Raw genomic sequence first — 26,515 nt, forward strand, 5'->3', positions numbered from 1 at the left:
GATTTTTGCCCTGCTTATTAATTTGGCTATTATAATTGAAGTTGTTACTATTATTATTGTTTTAGTAACGGTTCGGTGATCGTTTGATCTCGGACCTTAGAGATTTTTCTTCAGAATTTTTCGCATTACTCGCCGCAAACAAATACCTTTCATTGTTTGCTTCAACTTCTTGAGCTAAAGCCAAAGCTGTAGGCATATCAGACGAACGGGCCGAAAACAGAACATCACTTAATGGTTTTTTTAACCCAGATATAAAAACTCTAAGGGCGTCTCTTCTGTATTTTTCATTAAATGCAATGGCTAATGCACTGTCATATGACATATTGGTTTTGTTTGTAAGAAGGGTAAGTTTTTTTTCAATCTCGTCATAATATTCTAGAACGGTAAGGTTTCCTTGCCGCAATGTACTGAGCTCTTGCTCAATTAAATAAATCGGACGTACATCGGCGTACGTAAAATCTAACCTAGCTATGATAGCTTTAAAATTTAAAACTGTATTGAATGAAGCCAAAACAGCATCGGCTGGGCCTCTTATTTTATTTCTTATTATTCCAACTGCCTGGTAATGTCTAGAACTACCATCGTATTTTTCGAAAACTTTGTAAGCAGAGTGAACCGCTTGACGCCAAGAGACGTAAGTGCCCTGTTTGCCCTCAAATTCCGGGAGAGATTTAACTATGTCGAGACACTCTTCACACCTATTACCTTCCACAATTTCAATTTCTTTAAAAATTTCAACTTCAGGTTTGTTTTGTGTCGATGTTAAATTTTTCACTGCATCACTTAACTTTCTTTCAAAATCCAATTTTTGAGCTTCAAGAGCACCACTGACTGCGGATTCTACTAATACTTTTAAATCTGTAGCATTCATTCTTGTTTCTATTTTTTTTTCCTATTTGTAAGTAATTAAACTTTTCTAACAGTGTTTCAAAATTCTCAGGTTCACTCATTAACCGTAAAACCGTAAATAATATTTATATGCAATTTAATTAATTTCAATATTATAAAAAAAAAATGAATAGGAACACTCACAAAAAAAAATAACACTTGCAAGCTTTACAATTAAAGTTATTCAAAGTATAGATAAATTCTTACATTTTTAAATAAAAGAAAATAATTCTTAATACTCGTAACTGATGAATGATGATTAGGTTTTTTTCCAGAAAGTTCTTCCAAGTTGGGCGCCAGTAATGATAACAAGTATTTGTGATCTTTAATATGTTCTGTCTTTATTGTGTTGAGTCTTCTTAAAAACTAAAGCTTATAATCTACCTTACTTCTACTCTACCCTGTGAAATGTTTCTATCTTGCAGCGTGTGCAAGATATCACATTTCCGTACTTCCCGTCGTCGTATAGATTGTGGTTGACACCAGTGGGAGCTAATTCGTTGATAGAAATAGTTGTGTCAGCATAAATAGTTATTGTCGATGATAGTGACGATGACGATGACTACGACGACGACGATGACGACGACGACGACGATGACGACGACGACGACGACGACGACGACGACGACGACGACGACGAACGGCGGCGGATACAACAACTTTGTTTGTGGCCGGCGACGACCTAGGCGATCGGGATAACTTCTATACGAGATAGAATACCATTATTTATGTTGAAAAAAGAGGCTGGAATGCGACCCACACTGACAACCTCCCATGCCGTCTGTCGATTTGTATTTCTTAAAAGTTTGTAGGGTTGGGTTAAAAAAGTTGTTAGATGAAATTTTATTAAAAATTTTAAAATTACTAACAATATTTATCATATAAGAAAATAGTTTAGTTTGAAAATCTAGTTTTGTTAAATAGATTTTTTTGTCGAAAAAAAATTGTACCAATTTTAGTAGCATTTCTTAAATTTTTACAAATTGGATGAATGAAATTAATTTGGAGATATCAGGAACCGAACATCAATTTTTACCAAATGTTCGTACTAGTTTTTGTAGATTTTATTTTTTTATGGTTGATGGACTTTGTCTAAGGTTTTTATTTTTTGTAAAAAAACTGTCAATTCGATTTTTCTTAAAATTTTACCGTATGTTGAAAACAATATTTCTTATAAGTTTAAATTAATTGGAAGCTAATCTAAAATTTTTTAAAAGATATTTAAGTCAAAAATCAATTTTTACCAATTTTGAATAATGTTTTTTTAGGTTTTTATTTTTTATAAAAAAAAAACTTGCAATTCAATTTTTCTCAAAATCTATCCAGATGTTAAAAACGTTACTTTTCGTTGCACAAAATTGTTTTGGAGACAAATTTTTCTTCAGTTTTTTTGATTTATAAAAAAAAACCGTTTAATGGATTTTTTTCAAAAAATATATTTCTTTGATATCACGTTCTAACACGTTTTTGGTTCGTAAGATATTTAGATTTATCCAAAATGTTCACCTTTTTTTAAACTGCTTTGGTAACAATTTTCTTGAGAGCCCTTTCTGCATCTTTCTGCCTTATTATCTGTATAACAAAATTTATTTGGAGTCGATATCTCTTCTGGTTCCTGAGCTATGGACGACGAAAAAAACGTCGTGAACATACGGACACGCGGACGTACGGACGTACGAACTTCCTAAGGAAAGTTAAAAATGTGTGTCTTAAATTTCCCTTCCATTGTCCTTTTTAACTAGTCTCTGAAATAGTCTTAGTTCCACGATTTTTGGAAATATTGATAGGAACAAAAGTTCGGTGTACGTCAAGGAAGGCACATTGGTCGAAATTGTTTATTTTATTTATTAATCATTTGTCTCCTGTTTCAGTAGATCCCCTCCATACCTGACAACAGTACTCGCACACAGGAATGGTTGAGAGTTGTGAGTCACTAGGCCCTGGTTCATTACGGACTGTTGCGCCACTTCATTTTTTTTAAATTTATTTATCTACAAGCTTAAAGCTAACAGATTTGATCTTAAAAATTTAAGTATTACAAAAATATATTAAAAAGTAAACAATAAAAGTAAATTGGACTTAAACAAATTGCTAGAATTACTTTATTCAATAAATTGACAAACTTCATTGAATTGCGTTATAAATCTACCAATCGGCTCATTAATACTGTAGCTTGTTCTGTGAAAAGATTCAAACAGAAATTTTCTACCACGCAAAGTTCTTGACGGAACATAAATTGGTACAATTAAAAGCAAAGATGGACAACGAACGTGATAACATAAAATATCCTTCACAAGCATTATACCATGAATTTTTCTTCTTGATTCAAGAGCCTTAATACCTAGAAAAGACATCTTGCTTTATAATCTGGGATAGAAGTCCACTTCATCTTATAAAATATGAATCTAGTAAACCGCCTCTGAACCTTTTCTAAACGATCAGAGCAGGTCTTAAAACCCGGATTCCAAATGACATCTGCATATTCCAATATAAATCTCACAAGAGTTATATATAGGCATAGTAATGCGTTAGGATCACTGAAATCAACATAATTACGTTTTATAAATCCTACAGTTGAGTTAGCTCTTCCAATTACATAAAGGAATAGTTTTTGTCCAATAGAACACCTAAATCTTTTATGTTTTCTACACAAGATAATACATTAGAATCGATCGTGTATTTAAAGTTAATGTGGATATAGGACCTTTAGCAGGAGATAGCATTGCATTTTTTTATATTTACGAGTAATTTTAAACAATTTAGTTTACACCATTCGGAGACATGGTTAAGGTCGGTCTGTAGCGGCTTGCAATCATGGAGGCAATTGATTTTTAAGAAGAGTTTCAAATCATCAGCGTAAAGGAGGTATTGAAAATATTTAATCACTGTAGTTATATCATTTATAAAAATATTTAAGAGGAGCGGACCCAAATGACTTCCTTGAGGAACACCTGAGTTGCAATGAATAGATCTCGAAAAAGTTTTATTTATTATGACTTTTTGAGATCTTCCCATTAGATAAGATGAAATCCAATCAAGAAGAGTAGAATGTAAACCGTAAAGGTTTAATTTGTGTATAAAAGTGGAATGATCCACCGAATCAAAAGCTTTACTGAAATCGGTATATATCCCATCTACTTGATTCTTACTTTCAAACGAATTTAACACATAATTTGAGAAAAGAGCTAAATTAGTTATTGTAGAACGACCGGAAACAAAGCTATGTTTTCGGTCAGAAATATGCTCTCGGGTTATGAATTCCAATTTATTTTTTACCAGGCTCTCAAACAATTTAGGGATGGCAGACAACTTGGAAATACCACGATAGTTATCAATTTTATTTTTACGTCCAGATTTATGAATAGGCACAAGATAAGATATTTTCCATTCACTTAGAAATATACCTTGAGATAGAGATTGATTAAATATGCAATACAAAGGATAGCATATTGACTTAGAACAATTTTTTAAGAAAAAAGCGGGTATACCATCATCTCCAGGTATAGTTTTGGGCTTTATAGACTGGAGTCCTGAATATATTTCCTCTAAACTGAGTTGTAATCCTCCGATATCAACGCTATAGGTTAAATTATCCAAGAGTGTACTATAACTGTAATTTCTAGCAGATGAATAAACGGGTTGAAAAAAGTCAGCAAATAGACAAAGTATTGATGATGCGTGTGATGCTTCAGTGTCTCCAAATGTCATTTGCTTTGGGTAGCCTGACGTATTTATTTTCACATTTATATATGTCCAAAACGAAAAAGTATTTGTCTTAATGTTAGTCTCAATATTCATTATATAACACTTGTGAAGGAATTTATTAAGACCAAACAAATCATTGCGCAGTTTGCTAAAATTAGCGTAGTCTAAATTATCATTAGTTCGCTTAAATTTGTTAAAAGCTTTAAGTTTTAAATTTTTCAGATTAATTATTTGCTTGTTGTACCACGGGAGCTTTTGATGAATATGTTTGGATCTTTTCGAAGACGGAACGAATCTACTAAAACTGTCGAAAATAATAGACACGAAATGCGAATACTTTTGTTCAAGATTCAGATTGACAACATTAATTGACAAATCAAAATTTTCAAGAAAATAGTTAAGTTCAATGAAGTTTGCCTTTTTAAAGTTAAAGAAGCTAGAACATTGCATTGATTCATTTGATAAATACGTAAACAGTTTAAATTCAATATTATAAGACAACGTGTTTTACTCGTAAACGTAAAATAATAAATAATGAAGCATATTAAATTTGTCATATTTCAATTGTGAATCCTGTTTTTCTGACCTTGGTGTTGTACTAGACTCAAAATAAATTTATCCTGATCACTATAAATAGGAGAGTTTCGTGATCCATATTTAATTTAAATTGTTGTTTTTATGTTTTTGTTGTCAGGCATGTTCTTAAATATGCTTGCATTGTATGGGCTGGGCACTTACAGTCCTCTTAATCAATCAATCAGTAAATTCAACAAATACCCTATATTTATTGACTCTACAAATGACAATCTCGCTTCTGCTAACTTTATTTTTTTTTTATAAGTAGCTAAAATTATGTTTTTTTTTTTCAAGTTTAGAAGTAAATATTTCTAACATTTAACTTATTTAATAAATACATACTGCCATGCAAGCAATGAGACTATAATGCATTTATATATTCTTAAGGATCTAAGCTTGGAGGATATTAAAATTTTGTGCACTCTAAGTATAATATCTACCACGATAAATAAAGTCTACAGCTTATATGAGTCGCATTTAAAATTTAAAATTCATTCAAAATTTCTGCGGCTATTTAGAATAAACATATTTGTAATCTTGTTTAACTTTATTAACTGAACTAAGTCAAAACATTCGTCAAAAACTGAAACTCATCATAACAAATTATCCCTGAAAGGCAAATCATATCAAACCAACTTGCCTACTTAAATGTAGTATACTCACAGATCTTTCCGAACCTTGCCTCGTTCCTCCAATAATATAAATTTTTCCACGATACACAGCAGCTGAGTGATGATGCCTGCTTCGAGGCATATTGGATAAAAACTTCCAGGCATTCTCACAGCTGTCGTAATATAAAACATCCATCCCTTGACCATTGCTCGCTGTTTTCACTTGTGCATACGGATCAATGCCACCGAATAAAAAAATCTTTTGGTTCATATTGTCGCTGTTGTAAAATAAAAAGAAGAAAAAAGCAAATAAATAAAATAAAATCCATACAGGAAAGGATAAAAAAAGAAATCAATGATATTACAAATTTAATTCACTCCGTGAATCTCGCTTCCGGGAAATACCAATTTGTTTCGCTCTAGCAGCCTTCGAAGTGATGGGATCATCATCATCATCAACATCTCCATCATCACCACCATCTTCATCATCATCAAAATCATCACGATTTTTCAGTGGCGGCATAGTTGTCCCTTCTCTGATGGTCCTGGCCAGTTCCTGGTGAACATCAACGTCAACAATGCTCTGATGATGGTGTTGTTTCTTAGACGCCACCGTTACCCTATTGCCCATTGTATTACTATACTCGAATTCCTGCTCTGAACTCATGCTGCAGTAAAAGGATTTGGCCAAAACGCTTTTCTTAATATTTATAGGTTTTTGATTAACATCACAGCAAGAGGAGGATTTTTGGCTTAAGGTTGTATTTTTATTATCTCCCTTAGTGGAAATGGTATTTTTGTTATTATTGTCGCTTTGGGTCCTTATATTTGGTATATTTTCCAAGCCTCGGGTATTGGTTTTGTTAGATGAGTAAATCTCTCGACACCAGGAGGTTTTAATGTCAACTGTTTGAGATATCGCATTCATATCTATGTAGGTAGAATACAATAATAGGGCCCATATAATATTGTGCGGAAATAACAAAAATACAAAAATAAATCTATCTATATCTATGTACTAACATATGTGTGTTTGTAAATAAAAAAAACCGTTGCGTATCCTGGATATTGAATTGATACTCAACCTAGGACCTAAGCAAAGCAGTTTTCATTGTAATGTTAATTGTTTATTGATCTTCTGCCAGAGAAAAATACACAGGGGATTTTCATTGGAATATGGAAGCATGAACAAATATCGGAGTGAGAGGATAAATAAGGAATCTCGTTTCAAAAAGGAGATCTATCATTTAAGCCTACTAAAGCAAAAGTGACAAACAACCAACAGAGCTTGTTTTTACTATTTTTAACTAACTTAATTAGTCGTCAATATAGGCCAGGGTGGGAGAAAATACGAAAACAAATAAAAATTCAAAATTTGTTTGTTTCAGTATTCTTTTTTAATTTAGTGAACCTACATTAGGACACCATTTGTTAAAAATATTAGGAAACTATTACCATATTTTGAGATGCGGAGACGAGTTCAATTCGAAGGAAGTTAATACCTTGTATTTGAAAATTCTCTTTAAAAATCAGTATGCGCATTTAAATCAAGTATTGCGCCTGGCGGGACGGTTAGTGCGTAAGGTCGTCCCGCCAGAGCCCAAATAATTTTTCGGAATCATTAAAAAAAATGCTGGAAAAGTGGTGAAATTTGAAGTAGTCGTTAAACGCAGATCTAAAATATTTGCATGAATACTGCTAAAAAGATGCTATAGGATCCCCAAAAAGTATCATAAGAGGATTGTGGTCGAGCAGGTCCAAAACAGTTGATGCTTCAAATCTGGAAAGACTATTTGCTTACCAACAATAAAGTCCAGGATCCCGTCAACTAAACAAATCCATGTGGTTGATCATCAGGAATCCACTGATTCTACTCAAATGAAACTAAGGTAGCCATTACCAGGCTGAAATCGAAAAAACTGTGTCGGAACTTTTCAAGTATATCAAAAAGGATTTGATAAGGTGCATACACCAACTTGTAGCCAAAATTTGGTCGGAAAAAGGTATGTCTTCTCTGCTCTTTGAACAATTAACAAGCTTTTTAAACATCTCAAACACGATCTTATCAAGTGCATTATGTAATGATTTGATTGACACATACCAGAGTGGCTGCAAGCCTGGCACCTGGATAATTCATATACCATCTACCAAATCCCAACTTTAAGCCAAATCCTTTAGCAGACACAAGGATACAACTTCGATACACGATAGTTGAGTTTTGGTATTCGTGCTAAGCTTATACACCTTATTAAAATCAGACGTTTCTGGAGAATCCTCGCTCAGAGCAAAGACTTATCAGATACCTTCAAAACCACCATCAGAGAATAACGACAAGGCGACGTGCTTTCATATAGTTCAATATTGTTCTTTTAAGAGTGGTGTTCAACTCCAAGGCCACAGATCTGAAGCGAAAAAAAAACGAAGTATATGTCGAATTGGCCAAAGAGTTCATCGTACTGGACACAGTGCTGAAATCAAGCGTACAATAACTCTTGCCCACCGCTTTTTTTGGCCTAAGTAAGCAATTGAGAAATAAAACCCTCATCATTCCGAATTTCGATCTTGCTGTATGAAGCAGAAGCATGGAGCCTCTATCATTCGGATGAATGCTCTCCAGGTATTTTCGCGAGGAAGCTTTTACTTACGATCTGTGTAAACTTGCAAAATAACACCTTCTGAAGATGATACAACCAAGAACTGTACGAGATGTACAGCGATTTGCTACTGGTCAAAGCAATGAATGTTTAACCATTGAGATGGCTAGGTCATATTAAGCTTCTGCTCGTAAAGTATTAAATGCCAAACCCCAGGGAACAACAAGCACAATCAGACCTCATCTCCGGGGGAGCTGATCAAGTCAAGACCGATACACGCTGGCTTAGTATTCAAAACAGAGAGAGGAGACTGCAAGCTAGTGATCGCTTACTTGAGTCCTAGAAGCAACGAAATCAGTAGCGCCAACAAAAGTAAAGAAAAGATTGTAACTCGTTAAAAGAAAATATTGACAAAAATAAAACATACCGAAGTTTGAAATAAAAATGTTTGCTCATTTTCAAGATAAGTAAGCAATATGTTGAGTGCTTAATTTACGCGAGTTTTATATTTTATTCAATGTTTATTGTTTATACTTCAATATTTATTAAAATATAATATGATAATGTACAAGAAAACTAATGAACGAGTTAATGAAGAAGATTAGTCGATGAGATGGGCACAGGTGGTTACGATGAAGTCGAAAACCCAAGTGGCAGAATTATGTGTCGGAAAAGCAGAGGTGACAGATGGCAGCAGCGGTAAAAGGTGTCATGGCTGACACAAGGAGAAAGGCTTCGTTCTTCGCTGAACCACATCTGTCAGACACAACATTGAGGAAATCTCATTTCTATTTCTATTTTTCAATCCGAAAAAATAATTAAGTCTTATTTTTATATACTTAAAAAATAGTCAACATTTCTTCCTTTGCCATAAGGCTCGAAACCCGTATACAAAATATTATTAACTTGACTGCGATTCAACTCAAAGCAGTATTTACAAATTTGGAAAATTTTCCATAAATTTATAAAAAAAAATTGGTTAATCTTCAAATATTTTAAAAGACTCTGAGTATTCCAACATTACAAACTTCAGGTGTACTGTACAGTGTGCATCGTTCGCACTCAAGGCACTCACTTTACTTTATTTTAAAAGCTACTTATTAGTACCTGTGGTATGATGGTTAGTACGTTCGACTCTCATGCCAGAGGTCTTGAATTCAATACCTGCTTTTGCCATCTAAAAAGTTTTTTTCACATGTATTGCCTCTTGCGAGAAATTGCAAATCGTCCAAGAGTAATTCTTGTCATGAAAAGTGCTATCTCAAATTAGCCGCTTGGATTCGGCTTGAAACTGTAGCTCCCGTCTATCCCTGATAACAGTACCCGCACACAGTTCCCTAGTTCCCTATAGTTCCCAACGGACTGTTGCGCCACCTAATTTATTTATTTTATACTTTAACGTTTGATCTAGGTTATATTTTGGATTTTTAGTAAGTCAAATCAATTTGCACTCTGTTGAAACTTTGACAGTTTTGACCAACTTATCTACATTATTTATAAACTGAATAGTATAAATATGTATATGTAGATTACATAAGCATAACATGTACAAACATACGTATATGTATAATGTGAATCCACAAAGAAAAGGTTTAATACGTCGGTCGTCGCTCGTATACCTTCATTTTCAACCTGCCTAAATAAACATATATGTATGTAATGTACTTTACAAATAAGGCAATCTAAACATGCAAATTTTACCCAAGAAGATAGTTTAAGATTTAATAGAGGTATGTTTGTAGGTTTATAGATACTTTAATACGAATATATAGGGTGCCTTTCTGTTTTCGTTGTGATTAGATTGGATTTGTGAAAATTGAGTTAATCTTTTTTTTAGTTTGTTACGTGTTAAAGAGGATTTTGATCGAAAATACTGATTGGCTATTATAGGCCTTAGAACAATATAAGCATCAACAACACCTACATACTTCTTTTTTTAATTTTATTTTTATATTCAAAAAAATGTCCTCTGACATAGTTTCATCAAAAACGTGGTTTCTTTATGTGTCATTCTTATATTGAAGCACTTAAAAAAAATGCAATATTGAATGTACTCGTATATACAGGTACATATAGATTGTACAAGTGCAGAGAAACTTTAAAATTAAAATCTCAGCAAACGTTAAAATACAAAGTAGAAAGAGGCAACTGTCGAATTAAGGAGTTTATTAAATTAAAAACTATAGCATACGTTCTTGCAAGTCAAATTTGGGAGGAGGGTGGAAGCATGTTTGACCCACCCAAAGTTTGTAGACCAACGGATTTTATGTGTAGGTATTTTGAACTTCATTTAATACGTCATTTGAACCCAAACTATCGTTTTTCAGGGCGGACAGACAAAGAGTTAGGGGTGTTCAATTCGTATACGCCATATACTTTCATAGTTTTTGATAGTTTTCCAAAACATGCATAGTTCTGTTTGATCTTAGCCAAAAATGGAATTTCTTGAAGAAATAAAATTATTTTCAGTAGGTGAAAAATCGCATCGTCACCTCCAAGTGGTGCCCGCTGGATAACCGTAAGGTGAACTAGCGACGAGCGTTGGATCTATTGAATCCAAGAGCTGAGACACCTGAGCTACCTTCTCAGGAATTAGGAGCAAAAGATAAGATAATCGCTCTGAAGAACCAGCTCTCCAAGAAACCTAAATAGAAGAGGTAACTGAGCTATTTATGGGACTAAACAAAAGTTACAAAAACAAAAACAAATATGGCAATGAGTAAAACAAATAGATATAATACCCCAGGTGGCAATCCAGATAAACTGGTAAATCCACTCTCTTCGGAGAACGGTCTTATGGATTCTGGGGAGGACCAATTATTGCTTCTAGGAAATAGACGAAGTTCAAAAACACTAAGAACTCCACCAAAAATATCACCAAGGGTTACTCCATCGAAAACCTCAACGCAAAAATCAAATGACATAGAAGTCATTAACGAAAAAGGAACCATCTATGAAAAGATCGAAACAAAAGATCAGCAGTGTTTCACAAAAAACAACGAGATCCACCAAGTTGAATCCGAAAATTATTTTGATAAAAAGTGAAGAGACTCGAAGAAAAAGTCAGCTTGCTCGACAAAAAGTCCGTGAAAGACAACATATCAAGTCAAAAGTCACCAGTAGTGAAAAGCCCACAAAAAACTGCTAATGAGTTTCATACTGATGAGGAAGAGCTCCTCCTTAAAACTGAAGGAAACCGAAATAAACGTAAGTCAAAGAAACGAAAAGCAGAGAGTAGCCCAGAGGCTGTTATAAAATGTCAGCAAACAGGTTCAAAATCAGATACTGCTACAATAATGAGAGCATCTAATAAAGAAATAAGAGATTTACCCCAAAATAAGTCTCACGTTAAAGGTACCAGGCAAACTGCCCCACCTCCAATTATGATCTCCGGATTGGCAATGTTTGGTGAGCTAAAGAGCATAGTAGATAAATGCACGAATGAAGCATGTAAATATACATCATACAATAAAGACAATTGGAAAGTCATTGTTGAAGACGCCGATGCGTATAGATCTGTCACTGAAGAATTGAACAAAAAGAAAATTCAGTGGCACTCGTACGAAAATAAAGCTACAAGATCGATAAAAATAGTAGCAAGAGGCCTTCACTCTTCATGTGTTGCCAAAGAAATTGTCGAAGACCTTATACAAAAAGGCTTTCAAGCTCTCGATGCCAATAATCTTATTAAAAATGAGATAGTAAAAGACTCCACTGGGGTATCATTATGCTCACGTTTGAAAATAAAGAAAGTCTCGATAAGATTTACAGTATTAAATCAATTATGGGCATAGTTGTCAAAATTGAACCACTGCGAAAGTCGAAAACTGTTCCACAATGTAAGCGCTGTCAAGCCTTTGGGCATACACAAAAATACTGCAATCGCGAGTTCGCTTGTGTTAAATGCGAAGGCAGACATGCAACTAAAAACTGTCCCATGGGCAGAGAACAGAAACCGAAATGTGTTAATTGTCAAGGCAATCATCCTGCAAGTTACAGAGGATGTCCAGTAGCAAAAAAGTTCCAAGACACAAAAAGAAAAAACAAAACTGGGAACAAGTTTAGAAACTCAACCAACACAAAACCAGTAGTTGAAAGCAAAAAAGTAACGGTCGATAACATTACTAAAAATAAACCGGGAAAAGCAATTGCACTAAGCAAAAGTGATGAAAATAAATCCTATTCCCAATCCTGAAAAGGATTGACCAACAAGATTTAAACATAAAACAACTAAGCGAAGAAGTCGCTCTTAAAAAACAATGATGGACAGAACACTCAAAATCGCAACATGGAATGCAAACGGTCTTTTACAGCATGTATCAGAACTAAACATCTTTTTAGACATAGAGCATATAGACATTTGTTTGGTGTCCGAAACCCACCTCGCTATTGAACAAAGTCTTGATAATAAATTACCAAACTATACATGTTATCACGCTCCGCACCCAGCTGACAAAGCTAGGGGAGGATCAGCAATACTTATAAAAAAGTGCTTAACACACTATGAAGAACCAAAGTTTACTAAAGAAAACATGCAAGTAACAACAATTAGTATTGATATAAAAAAGAAAGAATTCAAAATAGCAGCGAGGCGCTCTCCAACTGAAGAAGACTATGCAGAACTCCTACATTTGTTAGGACATAACTTCCTTGTTGGAGGCGACTTCAATGCTAAACACACCCAATGGGGATATAGGCTCATAACAACAAAAGGCTGAAAATACAACTGCGAATTTTATTCTTCTGGTTCGCCAACATATTGGCCATCTGATACTAACAAAATACCAGACCTTATAGACTTTTTCGTAGTTAAAGGTATTAAACGAAATCATATAAGTGTCGAAGGTAATTACGATTTATCATCAGATCATACTGCAGTAATTTTATCACTGAGCGAAACAGAAATAATAGAAAAAAGTAATCCCAAGCTCGTGAATAACAGAACAAACTGGAACGAATTCAGAGACAAACTTGAAAATTTTACAAACCTAAGATCCCCTATGCAAACAATTGAACAAATTAATCATGAAGTAGAACAATTTTTTGCTGATGTGCAGCAGGCTGCAGAAGAAAGTACTCCAACTATTTCGAATGCGAGAGAAAAAGAAATAAAATATCCTATCGAAATAAAGGAGTTGATATTGCAAAAAAGAAGAGCTAGAAAAAAATGGCAATCCACGAGATTCCTAGATGATAAGGTAGTTTTTAACCGTCTTAACAACGAATTAAAAAAAAGAATCTGTGAGTTTAAAAATGATTCACTAAGTAGATTCCTGAAAAGTCTGACGACGGATGCTTCTACAGAATACTCCTTATGGAAAGCAGCTAAGCGCCTAAAAAGACCTCAGACACAAAACCCGCCGATAAAATCTCAAGATGGTAAATGGATCGGAAACCCGAAACAAAAGGCTGATCTCTTCGCTGAACATCTCGCGAATGTTTTCAAGCCATTCCCAGCAAGCACAGCTACAGATCCCTTACAGTTTGTTGACAGAAACGACGAATGTGAAATACCTTTTGTCACGCTCAAAGAAGTAAGAAGCATGTGTCAACATAAGTTGTCAAACAAAAAATCACCAGGGTACGATCTTATAACTGCTCAGGTTCTGAAAGAAATGCCTCTTATAGCCTTCAAGAAACTCCAATTTATAATAAACGCATGCCTTAAACTAAGATATGTGCCACATCATTGGAAAATTGCGGAAGCCATTGTTATACCTAAACAAGGTAAGCCACCAACAGAAGTTACATCTTACAGACCAATATCGCTTATACCAATCATGGCAAAAGTTTTTGAAAAACTGCTACTGAAAAGGCTTAGCAAAATAATTGAAGAAAGAAGACTAATTCCGAGCCATCAGTTTGAATTTAGAAATAAACATTCCACGATAGACCAAGTGCATCGAATTACGGATGTTGTGGAAAAGGCACTTGAAGAAAAACAAGTATGCTCGTCTGTATTCTTAGATGTTGCTCAAGCTTTTGACAAGGTTTGGCACTTGGAACTTGAGTGCAAACTGCATAGGGACTTCTCCAGGCAGTACTACGAAATACTGAAATCCTACGTTACGAACCGACTCTTTAGAGTACGGTACGACCAAAATTACTCGGAACTTAAGAAAATTGAAGCCGGTGTACCACAAGGAAGTGTCCTAGGACCAACCCAGTGGACATCAACGCTATCATGCCCACCTTTGCTGATGATACTACAATATTGGTGCCAGATAAATCCGTTACGAAGGCTACACAAAAATTGCAAAACGCAGTCGATAAAGTTAGTGATTGGACGCACAAATGGCGTATCAAATTAAACGAAACAAAATCGACGCATATAAACTTTACAAACAAAAACATAAACAATGTTCCAATTTTTATAAACAGTACAGAAGTACCTTACTCCAATACCGCCAAATACCTTGGAATGAATTTGGATGCAAAGCTTAAATGGAAAGAACACATCAAAAAGAAAAGAGAAGAACTAAACTTGAAGTACAGAAAAATGTACTGGTTAATAGGAAAGAACTCTGACCTATCTATCCAGAACAAACTAATGTTATATAAGCAAGTATTGAAACCCGTTTGGACATATGGCATCTAACTATGGGGCTGTACAAAGAAAACAAATGCTGAACCCATCCAAAAATTCCAAAGCAAGGTCCTTCGTGGAATAATAAATGCCCCTTGGTATACCTTCAAATTGAAATGGTTACAGAAGTGGTTAAGAAACACGCTGTATCACACAATCAGCGACTGCAAAGTCATACTAACTCTGAAATGGAGACCGTATTAAATGTACGAGACAATGTTCGGAAATTAAGAAGAACAAAGCCTCATGAGCTGGTGGGCTAAAAGCTACGGGAAAGTGTTATAACCTTAAACTTCCCCCAATGCGATTTAAAAATTAAGAAATAAAAATCATTTGTCGATCTTTCATAGATTGGTCCTGATTCACCGGTGGTTTTAGTGCGGTTAGAGTCCCACACTACTCGGTACGGATTCTTACCGAGTGTCTTTTGAAGACTTCCATCGGATAAAAAAAAAAAAAAAAAGTAGGTGAAAATCCGAAATCCAAAATACCGAAATTCCAAAATCCCGAAAATCCAATTTTTTTTTATTTTATATAATTTTTGTTGATTTCTGATTGCAATTCAAATTGAACACAAATAATTTTTCAATTTCGTTAAATATATTCCCTTTGACCTCAATAACTAGTGGTGGTGAAATTTGTCCGTTTATTATTCCAACAATTAAAAAAAACTGCAAATACATCCTATGATTTGTCAAAGAAGGAAAATTTATTAGAGAAAGTCTTTGTGAATAAGGCGGTTACGTATGAATATCATGAAACCACGGAAGGGATCGTAGACAAAAACGCAAACATCTTTTCTGAATGGCTTCGAGTCTTGTGACGTGTATGGCGCGGAGTAGTTAAGTGACCATACTCTACAGGCATATGCCAGGACTAGTCTCACAAATGAAACAAAAAGAATTTTAAAACACGACCAAATCTCTTAATGAAACCCAGAACTCTATTTGCTTTTTTAACTTTGAAGTAAATATGTTCATTAAATGTTTGTTTAGAACATAAGACATTTACCTTTACTTAAAGGACAAGAATCAAACGTGTAACTAAAAACGATTTTAACTTTTAACAACATTTAAAACAAGACGATTATTATTGCACAATTGCCTAAATAATATTAAGTCTTTTTGCAAGAGAAGACATGTAGAGTTATTTTTTTTCTATTGTCATCAGCATACGAGTATATTAGGACACACGAATTTTGTATGATCGAAAACACGTCATTTATTAATAAAACAAATAGAATAGGACCAAGGTGACTACCCTGGGGGACACAAGAATTCACAACAAATGAACTTGAATACTCATTACGAAGTTTAACACTATGACATCTATCTTGCAAATATGAGGAGATTCAGTTTATAAAAAAATGTCCTTGCTTAAATAGTTTTAAATAGTTTTTATGACACAATTTGTCAAAGGCCTTGCTTTAATCAATAAAGGTACAATCTTCACTTGTTCACGTTTTTCAAACAAAAAAAACACTTAAAGTGAAACAGATTAAAAACAGTTGACATCTTTTTAACAAAACCATGCTGGTTATCACAGATAATTGAACTACAGTGAAAAGAAAGGTCGCTACATACGATTGACTCAAACAGTTTAGGTATCACAGATAGTTTAGCAATAGGTCGGTAGTTCATTGTTTCGTTTTTAGGACCTCTTTTGTGTACTTGTCTTATGAAGGAGCTCTTCCAGATAAAAGGAAACAGCGAGTTACTTAAAGATGTGTTAAAAAAAACATAACGGTTGTGCTAAATACGCAACACATTTCTTTAATATGGATGATGGTACACCGTCGGAACCAGGACTAAAACATTCGTCAAGCTGTAGGATACTATTAAGGACAATATATTCACTTATAACGAATTTGATGGAATTTAAGTGAGAATTTAATTTAGGAAAACTAATAGTTTTATAATCTACAACAGCATCTTTGAATTAGTTTGCAAACATGCAATTATTCTGGGCTCATTACTATTTGATGTCGAATCAGTTACTAAATTAGGATACCCACATGTTTTCTTCTTACCATTAACGAATTTTCAAAAACTGTCAGGATTATTTTTAAGGTGTAATTCAATTTTCCGAATTAAGTCATCATATAAGATGTTAGAGTAGTCAGTGAAAAGTTGTTTCATTATAATGAACGTCCTATAATCATCATCTGTTCCTGTTTGATTGTACTTTATCCAAGCTTTGTTCCTTTTGTTTTTTAAGTTTTTAACGTGAGAATCAAACCATGGTGGAACACTCAAGTAATTTCGAGTCTTTTTAAATGGAATCGTTTTGTAAAAACAGTCGAAAAGAGTTAAATAAAAAATGTTTCACATAACGAGCCCAATTGATCGTACATAATAAGTAAAAAAGGTTTTCAAAATAACACCTACTAAAGTTGAATTATAGTTTGTTGTTATTAGATAGCATATGAGGTGAAGCCATGTTTAAATAAGTGCTATTACTAATGCAGGATGATGGCGATCTTCGTCCACAATTTTGACAGCAGAAGAAATCACAGCTGCTTCAGAGAATATGGTTTCGGAGAAAAATACTAGATCGAGTGTTTTTCCAAAACGGTTCTTCACACCGTTAGATATATATTTATAAGTATTCAATTTAAAATTCAGAACTATAACTTTAAGTTCCGTTTGAGTTTAAAAAGTTAAATTTCACATAGTGTCTATTTTTGGTCGAATTTTTCGGAAAAGCTTTTGCTATTTTGGATTTTCGGGATTTAAGATTTTTGGGAATTTAGGTTTTCGGGATTTTGATTTTCGGGATTGTGCACGTCTCCCATACATGACATGTTTTTTTACACTTTAGAATGGTCAGAGGTTCATTGTTAGTGCATTTGTCAGTTGTTAGTAATAAAATGATACAATTATAGTCTAACACACGTACAAAATACGAAACATAGTTAACATTTAATATGAACTAATGCAGAACAAAAGCAGAATTGGTTCTAAACAATGATTTTAATCCAACCTTATTTAAATTTAAGTCAATAAATGAAGCTTCATTCTTCCCATGGTTAGTTCTATGGAAGTCAATATGCATAAAATTAAATGAACGCAGTTGATGAGTTCCGCCTCGGTAATTCAAATGTACACAAGATAGCAAATAATGTGCATCAATTTCACCATTAATGAGTTGATGAAAATTAATTATTAACATGCCTTTGATGGAGAGATTACATTTGGAGAAGCAGAATACGATCTTCATAGGAAAACAGAACATAAGGATCATCCCAAGGAGGACCTATAAGGGCAAAGCGAAGAAATTATGTTGAATCTCGTAATAGGGAGTCCATTTCCTGCGATGTATATTCAAGATGAGGACGAACATGGCAATTTTTCAAAGAAAGAGTAATACGAGTATACGGAATTCATTTGCTCAGCGTTTTATAAACTTGTAAGTTGGAACAGAAATGAAGACCTTAATCTTTAAATGTGAAGACGCCACAGAGTTTTTTCTGTAATTTACAACAATGAAATAAACTACCGATTCGTTTTTTAGTAAAAGCTATTGTCTGCCATTTTTAAGAGTTGAGGGCAAGGCTATTTTTAGCACACCAGAATGTGAAACTATCAATAACAGATGCGTGAAAAATACTATTATGGGTGGTCTTTATTATTTTAAAAATCTTCATGTTCAGCAAAAATGAGAACTTCAGCTTAGACATGACGATACATCGTTAATAGACAGGATAAACAAAAATGGACCAAGATCGCTTCCCTGGGGAACACCAGATTGAGCAACAAAAGGTTCTGAATGACAATTCCTAAATTTTAACTCATAGGATCCGTTTTCAAGTTAAGATTTGATCCAAGCTAAGAAAAATGGTGAAAAACCAAGACCTTTAAGTTTAAATACAAAAATTCCGTGGCTTAGTTGGTCAAACGCCTTCATAACCTTGTTCTAAAGCATTTGAACATATGTTTGGGAACGTGAGGACATTTGTAAAGGTTGACCATGTTGCTGTTCGTAAATGATATTCTTACTAAAACATGCTTCACTTTCATAATAAACTTATTCAAAAAAATTTTGGAATGCGAGACAGCAATGCCTTATCTTTTTTGAATATTGGTGTTAGAACTGACTTCTTCCACGTACGAATGTATGAATGTAAGGGGTTCAACTAAAGCATTACTACACTTCTTTAATACTATCGGGGAATTCCATCATTCAACTCGGATAAAATATTAAGGACCGTACTCTGTAGCACAGGAATGTGACTACAGCTTGTTGCGAAAAGGAGTGAAGATTATAAAAATATACTTCATCATCTACTTCAGGGCTTTTGACAAATGACTCACGGACATTGGTTGCGAAAGCGTTACAGATGTCAACAGTTTTATTTAATAAAATGTTCTTATTAGTGAAGTTAACTTGAAAGCCATCTGATTTTTTCTTAAAAATGACAATTTTTTTAGGATTGCCTTTCAAAGAGGTGCCCAAATCAGAAACATAAATTGTTTTGTTACGCAGTAAAAGCTATTTGTTCGTGTTCCAAGGGCGGTTAAAGTTTGTATTTCTTGATTTTTGTGAAGGTAGATAGTTCTAAACAATTATTAAGGCCTTTATAAACAATTTAAACTGCTTCGTCAATATTAAAAAATGTTAAAGTATTAACAATTCCAGAAATGGTTAAATCTTTAGACAAAAAATGGAAATTAGCTCTTCTGAAATCATGTACATATGTATATTATCTAGGCAATCAAAGGAATTACTGGGTTCAGTAAGGTGATTACTTTAGTCAAGAAAAATGTCCTAGTGATATTAGTGATTCTTAATCAGAAGAAAATACTAAACCTAAAATTTGATTTTTTGAGTTCTTAAAACAGCTTGTTTGCTTTTTATTAAGAAAAGTTAGTTTAGTTGTGAAGAAGATAGAGAGGCTTCGAGGCAAGATTCGTCTTCAGATATGATCCAGTCAATGTGTGGTAAATTAAAATCACCTAGAAGTAAAACATGATCAAGACATAACACAGAATGGCAAAAATCTAAAAAAAAATTGGTTTAATTTAGAATGCAAACCTCAAACGTAACAAAATTTCGAATGAAATAAATCTAAATCTACCGTCCCTGTGTTGATTTTTGTAGAACAATGTTGACGAATGAACATTTAAAAAAATACTGTTATTTTAATTTATATTAATTTACAGAAGTGGCACCAAGAACATCCGCACTTAATTCGTGAAAACGGTTTTAATATTAATTTAAACAAATATTAGCTGCCATAACATTTAAATATTGACAACTACCTTCATTTTTTACAAAATTATTTGTCAAGTTTGTTTAAAGATGTAACACTGAACCACGAAGCATTTAGTTTCAATATGATGATTGTCATCGCATTATACTCGTCATGTACCTAATTAAGGAGTATCCCGATAGGTTGATTGGCCGCCTTGGATCAAATTTGTGACCTTCTCATTATTCGGGGCAGTATAAAAGAAAAAGTGTAATTGAGACCAATCAAAAATAGACTAGAACTACGCCAACAATTTTTTAAAGATAGAGATCAAATTCAAGGAGTTTCGGTTTTGAAGTAAGGGGTAAACAATTGATTTAGTTTTATAAGTAAAATAAACATATGAAAATATCATTATTTTATTACAGGACTGTCATGCCAGAGATCTTGGGTTTCTGTTATTTTTATCGGGTACCGCCTCTTGTGAGAAATCGAAAAATCGCCAAGAGTAATGCTTGTCATGAAAAACACTTTTTCAAATAAGCCGGCACATATGCTGTAGGTCCCCTAAATCCCTGATATTACTTGCACACAGAAATGGTTGCGAGTTTTAAGTCACTAGACCTTAGTTCTCTACGGACTGTTGTACAATCTGACTTATTTACTCAAAACGTTATAAATGTTGATAATAATTTTAATGATAGAATACGCAGCAAGTGTTGTGCCGTTTTTAAATCTTGATAAAACGAGAAAACTTTTTAAACAACTTGCCGAGTTACATTAAAAAAATGAATGACTCAGTCGAACTTTATTTTTTTCACGAAACTGACAATATGCATTTTTTAATATTTGATTGGAATAAAAAGCATTGGTTTTGAGGCTTAAGTAAAAGAGAAAATACTATACAAATTTGAAAAATGTGATCACAGTACCTAAAAATGAGGCCTAGGTTATCGATTTCATTATTTTTCTAAATATTTCAATGATTATACTTAACCAAACGGATTTTGTTTAATTATTTTTCCCAATACAAGTGAATAAAGTTTTAAAGCAGATTTCCCCCAGGCATATCTTTAAATTCCGAGTTATAGGAACTGCTGCTTTAAAGCAGACTTTGATTTTTTTTAGATTATAGGTATAACAGACTTTGAAAATGTTTAGATTATATAAAAATATTTATATGTCTTTTGCCTTTTAAACGTTCTTTAATTTTAAGTATATATGAATTCCATATTTTTCTTCTTTAAAATAACTTTGAACATTGACATAAAGTAACCTTAACTGCCAAAGCAATTCAAAAATGTTCAGGCCATGTAAGGCTTTTTAATTATTTAAGCATTAAGTAATGTTGGATTTAAAGTTAGATATCACCTTATTCTAGTAGAAGCTATTTATATTTTATCAACTGTGATCCTAAATTTAAGTATAAAAGCAGACATGAATAGTTACTTTAGTAAAAACTGTTGAATCCAGCTCCATTAATCGTTTAGAAATGTCTAAATATCATTTTAGTGGCTTCATGCATTCCTTGATTATAATATATTTGCTTCTATCGACTTATGTACCAATTTTTAAAATTTAAATTTAATTTAATTTTGTATATTTTAAATGTTGTGAAAACATACTTGTTTCATCAGAGTCACTGGCATCTCCACTTGCTTGAACAGCTTGATCTCGACTTTCTTTTGGAATCACGCAAAACTTAAATCAAACTTAGATGTATAAATCTAATTCATAGTTTTATGTCTATCATTAAAATCGTACCAAATTTTGATCCTTTACAGGAATGCCCTCCGAACAGCATCGAAAATCATGACCTTCTTCTTGCTCCACACGCAAAGACCTCCAATAGTCTTTGCCCTTACTTCGAATTACTTCAATATACTCAAGAAAAGACTTATAAGTTATGTAAACTCGATTCGGACAGTCGATTTTATGGTGAAATGAACATTCTGGATCCCAGATCCATTGTCTTTGAACTGGTTTAGTTAGTTTAAAACGTTCCATGAATGCCTGAAAATTCTCATCATTCTTTGGATAATACAATTTCGTTGTTGTGTACCTTTAAATGACGTTATTAATAAAAATATGTATTTCTAGAATTATTTTATTAAATATCATATTTTTGAAAAAAAAAAAAAAAAGAACAAACAATTTTAAACTTACGATATTCCTTCTTCAATCATTTTCTTCACAACTGGATTATTGATTACTTTTTTAACTTCATCACATTCAGTATCACGTCCCAAAGCTACCAGAATCCATGGAGGCACCAGGCTAAATCGAACACATTTCATAACATCAAACATATGACATTGACGGTCTTTCCAATTGTAGTTAAGCCATCGCACCGCTGACATAAGGATCTGAAAAATAGATCATATTTAGACTGTAAGGTAACGAACAAAACACATTTTTAAAAACTAAACTTCGACTTCCGAATTAACGCCAACAAAATTTGAGCTCAACAGATTACAAATTTCTTTCGTATTTAGAAGTAAAAAATCCTTCGACGATACCATTGTTAAGAAGAACTTGCAAATTCTTGGCAACATAAGTTGTTGTAACATCTCCAAACCATAATTATGTGAATCGATATACAAATGAAATGCTGTGTCTTCCTGAAACCTTATATCATCGTCCAGACATACCCAAATCTGATCGATTAAACCTTTGATTTTCAAAAAGTTTGCAGCATTAAGAAGTTCCAGAATGCCTTCTCGTTGAAGTAATGGTTCATCAGATAGCATCCATTCGTATACCATCATAAAAGCCTGGGCACTTATCCTTTCAGGTGGAAATTCTATAACAGCTTCATTGCTGCATTCCATGAAAAAGCTCGAATAGCATTGCAAGACCATCATATGACAGTTTAATGTAATATCACCAATTCGTATTTGAACATTTGTTTTAATGTAGTTATTAATCATATTTTTTAATAATCCATAGAGACTCTGTTTCTTTGGCTGTTTAATGCTTTCCCAGTCTTCGATCTTGTTTGGTTCAAAACCTAATTCTTCTAACGTCTTCTCTTCTGGCGATAAATGGTTTTTTATTTCCTCAGAAAATTTGAAAAGACCACTTGGAAGAATTTTATTCGGTGCAGCGAGACTACTTATTCCGACATCTTGAGGTGGACCTAGTGAATCCGAATTCTCAAAACTTAAACTAGGTATAATAAATGGCATAGGCATTAAATAAAATTTTTGTGAATAAATCATACATTTTATTTACTTCATAAATCTAAAACTGCTTTCAAGTTCTGATGTCGTTGTTGCAGAAACAGCAGACGAATCCACCTTATGAAAATTAATAACTCGTATCATCATTATCTTTTTTCTTAACTACACCTTCAAATATAACATTGTTACCTTAATGGGTTGATTTTCCATAACTTCGCTGGTATTTGCCAGGAAATCCAAAATAAAAATTTGTGTTGACAAATTTATTTACAATCTTACTGAACGTGTTTTCAAAGCACACTTAAACAAATATAGTGAAATAGATTATCACAATATTTCATGAATATTGAAATCTAACGACTCAAGGGCTCTATGGAGAAGTTTTATATTAGTAGCTAGAATGAAGTTGAGACTTAAAGTAACAGCCGTTTGCCTTTTTCTTTTAAGATCTAACTTAAATTTTATTTGATTATCTTCGTTTACAGTTTAAACAAAATGACTCAATGCAAAAAGAAAGCTAAGTTCTTAAATCAGTACTTTAATTTTCTTTTTTTTTTCAGTTGTTTCTCCAGTTTTATTTTGGAGAACTATTTTCTCAGAACGTTTTGAAAAAATTGTCAACTTAAATGAAAATCAGTCGCAAACATAAAATTTTGAATACCAACGACTTTTTTTTGACTTATCTGGAAACCCTTTAGGAAGGAATGGAAAATAGAACTTTCAAGGTATATTAAAACTTACAATGAAAACAAATTTAGTAACGTAACTATTTTATTAAGAACAATGAATCTCTTGCTTATTCTGCAACAACGTCGTCAGAACTAGAAAACGGTTTTCGAGTAATGGAGTAAGTGTTATGATTTTTTTTTAAAGTTCCAACTATACAAATCTCGATTTAAGTTATCCAGGAATCTCTGATTCATCCGTTCAATCCGAAACACCTACATTTCGCCCAAATCAATTGAGTAAGTTGGTTTAATTATGCAACCTAAACAACTATATAAAGTACTCTACTCTTCTTTAGATAAATTAATGTACAATGCTTCAAAATCTACATCACGTGAAATTAACCACATGAAACGTCCTTTGCCCAATAAAATTCTCCCAACAAATCTTTCCAAACTCTCCGAACTACCTGAAGAAGGAAAAGACAGTTCAATTCCAATGGAGGAAAAGACCCTGCTTGAAATTGGATTTAAACCAAATAAGATTGACGACTGGGATGGAATTGAGCAACCAAAAAAACAGAATCTCTATGGGTTACTTAAAAATATGATTGATAACTACATCAAAACAAACGTTCAAATACAAATTGGAGAAGCTACTTTTAACTGCCATATGATGGTTTTGCAATGTTATTCTGAATTCTTCATGGAATGCAGCAATGAGGCAATTGTAAAAATTCCACCTGAAAGGATCACTCCCCAAGCATTCATGATGGTATACGATTGGATGTTATCCATTGAACCGTCAGTGCAACGAGAGGGCATTCTGGAACTTTTTAATGCTGCAAACTTTTTGAAAATTAAAGGTCTAGTTGACCAGTGTTGGGTGTGTCTGGACGATGATATTAGATTTCAGGAAGACACTGCGTTTCTTTTGTATCTGGATTCACGGAACTACGGTTTGGATATGTTGCAACAGCTTATGTTGCCGAGGATATGTAGGTTCTTTCTTACTTTAGTCGCGTCGAAGGATTTTTTACTTCTTAGTGCTAAAGAAGTTTGCACTCTCCTAAGCTCAAACTACATTGGAGTAAATTCAGAAATTGAGGTTTGATAAATGTTGAAAAGTGTTTTGTGCGTGGCCGGACAGCCTAGAATGTGATCTTTTTTCAGATCCTTATGTCAGCTGTGCGATGGCTTAACTACAATTGGAAAGACCGTCAATGTCATATGCTTGATGTTATCAACTGTGTTAGATTTGGCCTGATGCCTCCGTGGATTCTGGTTGCTTTGGGACGTGACATTGATTGTGAAGATGTTCAGAAAGTAATCCACAATCCAATAGTTAAGAAAATGATTGGAGATGGACTTTCGTAAATCTATATTCTACGTTCTATTGTATTGCACTTTAAATTTATTTTTTTGTTTTAAATTTAGTTATGCAACAACACAGTTGTATCATTCCAACAATGTCGATAGTTTTCTGGCATTCATGGAGCGTTATAAACTCACCAAACCCATTCAAAGACAATGGATCTGCGACCAGGAATGTGGATTTCATCATAAAACAGATTGTCCCAATAGACTTTACATAACTTATAAGTCATTTCTAGAGTATTTGGAAATGATTCGGACCAAGGGCAAGGACCATTGGAAAACATTGCACATGGAACAACAAGATAATCTAAATTTTCAATGCTGTCTTCCAAAGACTGTTATTAATTCTAATGGCCAATATTTTATACAGCCTTAAAATAGTTGGCAATATCGAAATCAAAAAAAATTTTCTACAAAATAAAAATAATATAATTTACAAATAAACTTTCGAACGTAAAATTTATTTTTAATTTGCAGTTTGTTCATTGTTAGATCAGACCCATCCTATTTAATCGAAATGTTCTATTCATTTGAAAGTCCTTTGGGCTGCTGAATACACTCTCTAGAAAATTTAAGCGACTATGCAAACATTGGGCCCATTTTACGGTAGCCAATTTTGAGACAACCAGGTCCGGAAACAATCAGCAAGGCTTGAGGAAAAAATTATTTACATCTTTAAAGTTTTACATTATTTAGCAGTGAAAAGATACAGTTATAGCAACTAAACTAATTAAATTTCATCAAACTTCTGGTGGGAGGATATGGCAGTTTCAATTCGCTGGATAGTGTTGACATTTAATGGATCTAAGATTTATGCCAGATTCTCAACTACGAGGTCTGTTTCAGTATCAGTTTGTCGAGAAACAGGACACTCGGGTGTTTCTTAAATTTGACCATTCCTCTGGAGCTTCACGAGTGTATAAGTGTTTGCTTGCAAACAGTGTTTTTCGTATTCTAACTCTTAATAGTTTTATACATTCTTCTCTACTAAATGACTGGTTATATTGGACAAGTGTGTTGCAGGGTTGTAGTTTTGGAAGAAAGGTTTGAGCGTCTCGCAACTCTTCTGAAAGCTCTAGCTTTTGAAAATGTGCGAAAGTTGTTTTTAAAAGCTGGTGTAGTTTAGAATACTCAACTATC

The 26,515-nt window shown here is 33.5% G+C and overlaps 2 protein-coding genes across 3 annotated transcripts in view; one reads left to right on the plus strand and one right to left on the minus strand.

Moving 5' to 3' along the window:
* LOC129947492 (uncharacterized) overlaps window positions 1-23,640 on the minus strand; it is a 42,662-nt gene extending 19,022 nt beyond the window's left edge. Inside the window, exons 1-8 of one of the 2 annotated variants that reach the window (XM_056058070.1) lie at window positions 23,523-23,640; window positions 23,386-23,450; window positions 22,581-23,319; window positions 22,318-22,517; window positions 21,916-22,213; window positions 21,777-21,852; window positions 6,146-6,710; window positions 5,833-6,058 (exon numbers count right to left, since the gene is read on the minus strand). In XM_056058070.1, the coding sequence (XP_055914045.1) occupies window positions 5,833-6,058; window positions 6,146-6,710; window positions 21,777-21,852; window positions 21,916-22,213; window positions 22,318-22,517; window positions 22,581-23,319; window positions 23,386-23,450; window positions 23,523-23,543 (2,190 nt within the window). In that variant the 5' untranslated portion in view covers window positions 23,544-23,640. Of the gene's footprint in view, window positions 1-5,832; window positions 6,059-6,145; window positions 6,711-21,776; window positions 21,853-21,915; window positions 22,214-22,317; window positions 22,518-22,580; window positions 23,320-23,374; window positions 23,451-23,522 lie in introns of both variants that reach the window. The other variant, XM_056058071.1, reaches the window with a different exon arrangement.
* A 253-nt stretch (window positions 23,641-23,893) lies between these two features.
* Window positions 23,894-25,832, plus strand: LOC129947493 (kelch-like protein 3). The gene is made up of 6 exons (XM_056058072.1): window positions 23,894-24,058; window positions 24,113-24,180; window positions 24,234-24,298; window positions 24,358-25,106; window positions 25,172-25,371; window positions 25,436-25,832. The coding sequence occupies exons 1-6, from the start codon at window positions 24,038-24,040 to the stop codon at window positions 25,749-25,751; spliced, it is 1,419 nt and encodes a 472-aa protein (XP_055914047.1). The 5' UTR covers window positions 23,894-24,037; the 3' UTR covers window positions 25,752-25,832.
* Window positions 25,833-26,515: the final 683 nt, after the last annotated feature.

Source organism: Eupeodes corollae, chromosome 2, assembly GCF_945859685.1.
Source record: "Eupeodes corollae chromosome 2, idEupCoro1.1, whole genome shotgun sequence".
NCBI lineage: Eukaryota > Metazoa > Arthropoda > Insecta > Diptera > Syrphidae > Eupeodes > Eupeodes corollae.

Excerpts from the sequence above, each read along its gene's own strand:
- LOC129947493 (XM_056058072.1), top strand. The coding sequence starts at position 24,038 with ATGGAAAATAGAACTTTCAAG. Across the intron at positions 24,299-24,357 it reads ATTTCGCCCAAATCAATTGA|ATAAATTAATGTACAATGCT; the intron begins GTAAGTTGGTTT and ends ACTCTTCTTTAG. Across the intron at positions 25,107-25,171 it reads GAGTAAATTCAGAAATTGAG|ATCCTTATGTCAGCTGTGCG; the intron begins GTTTGATAAATG and ends ATCTTTTTTCAG.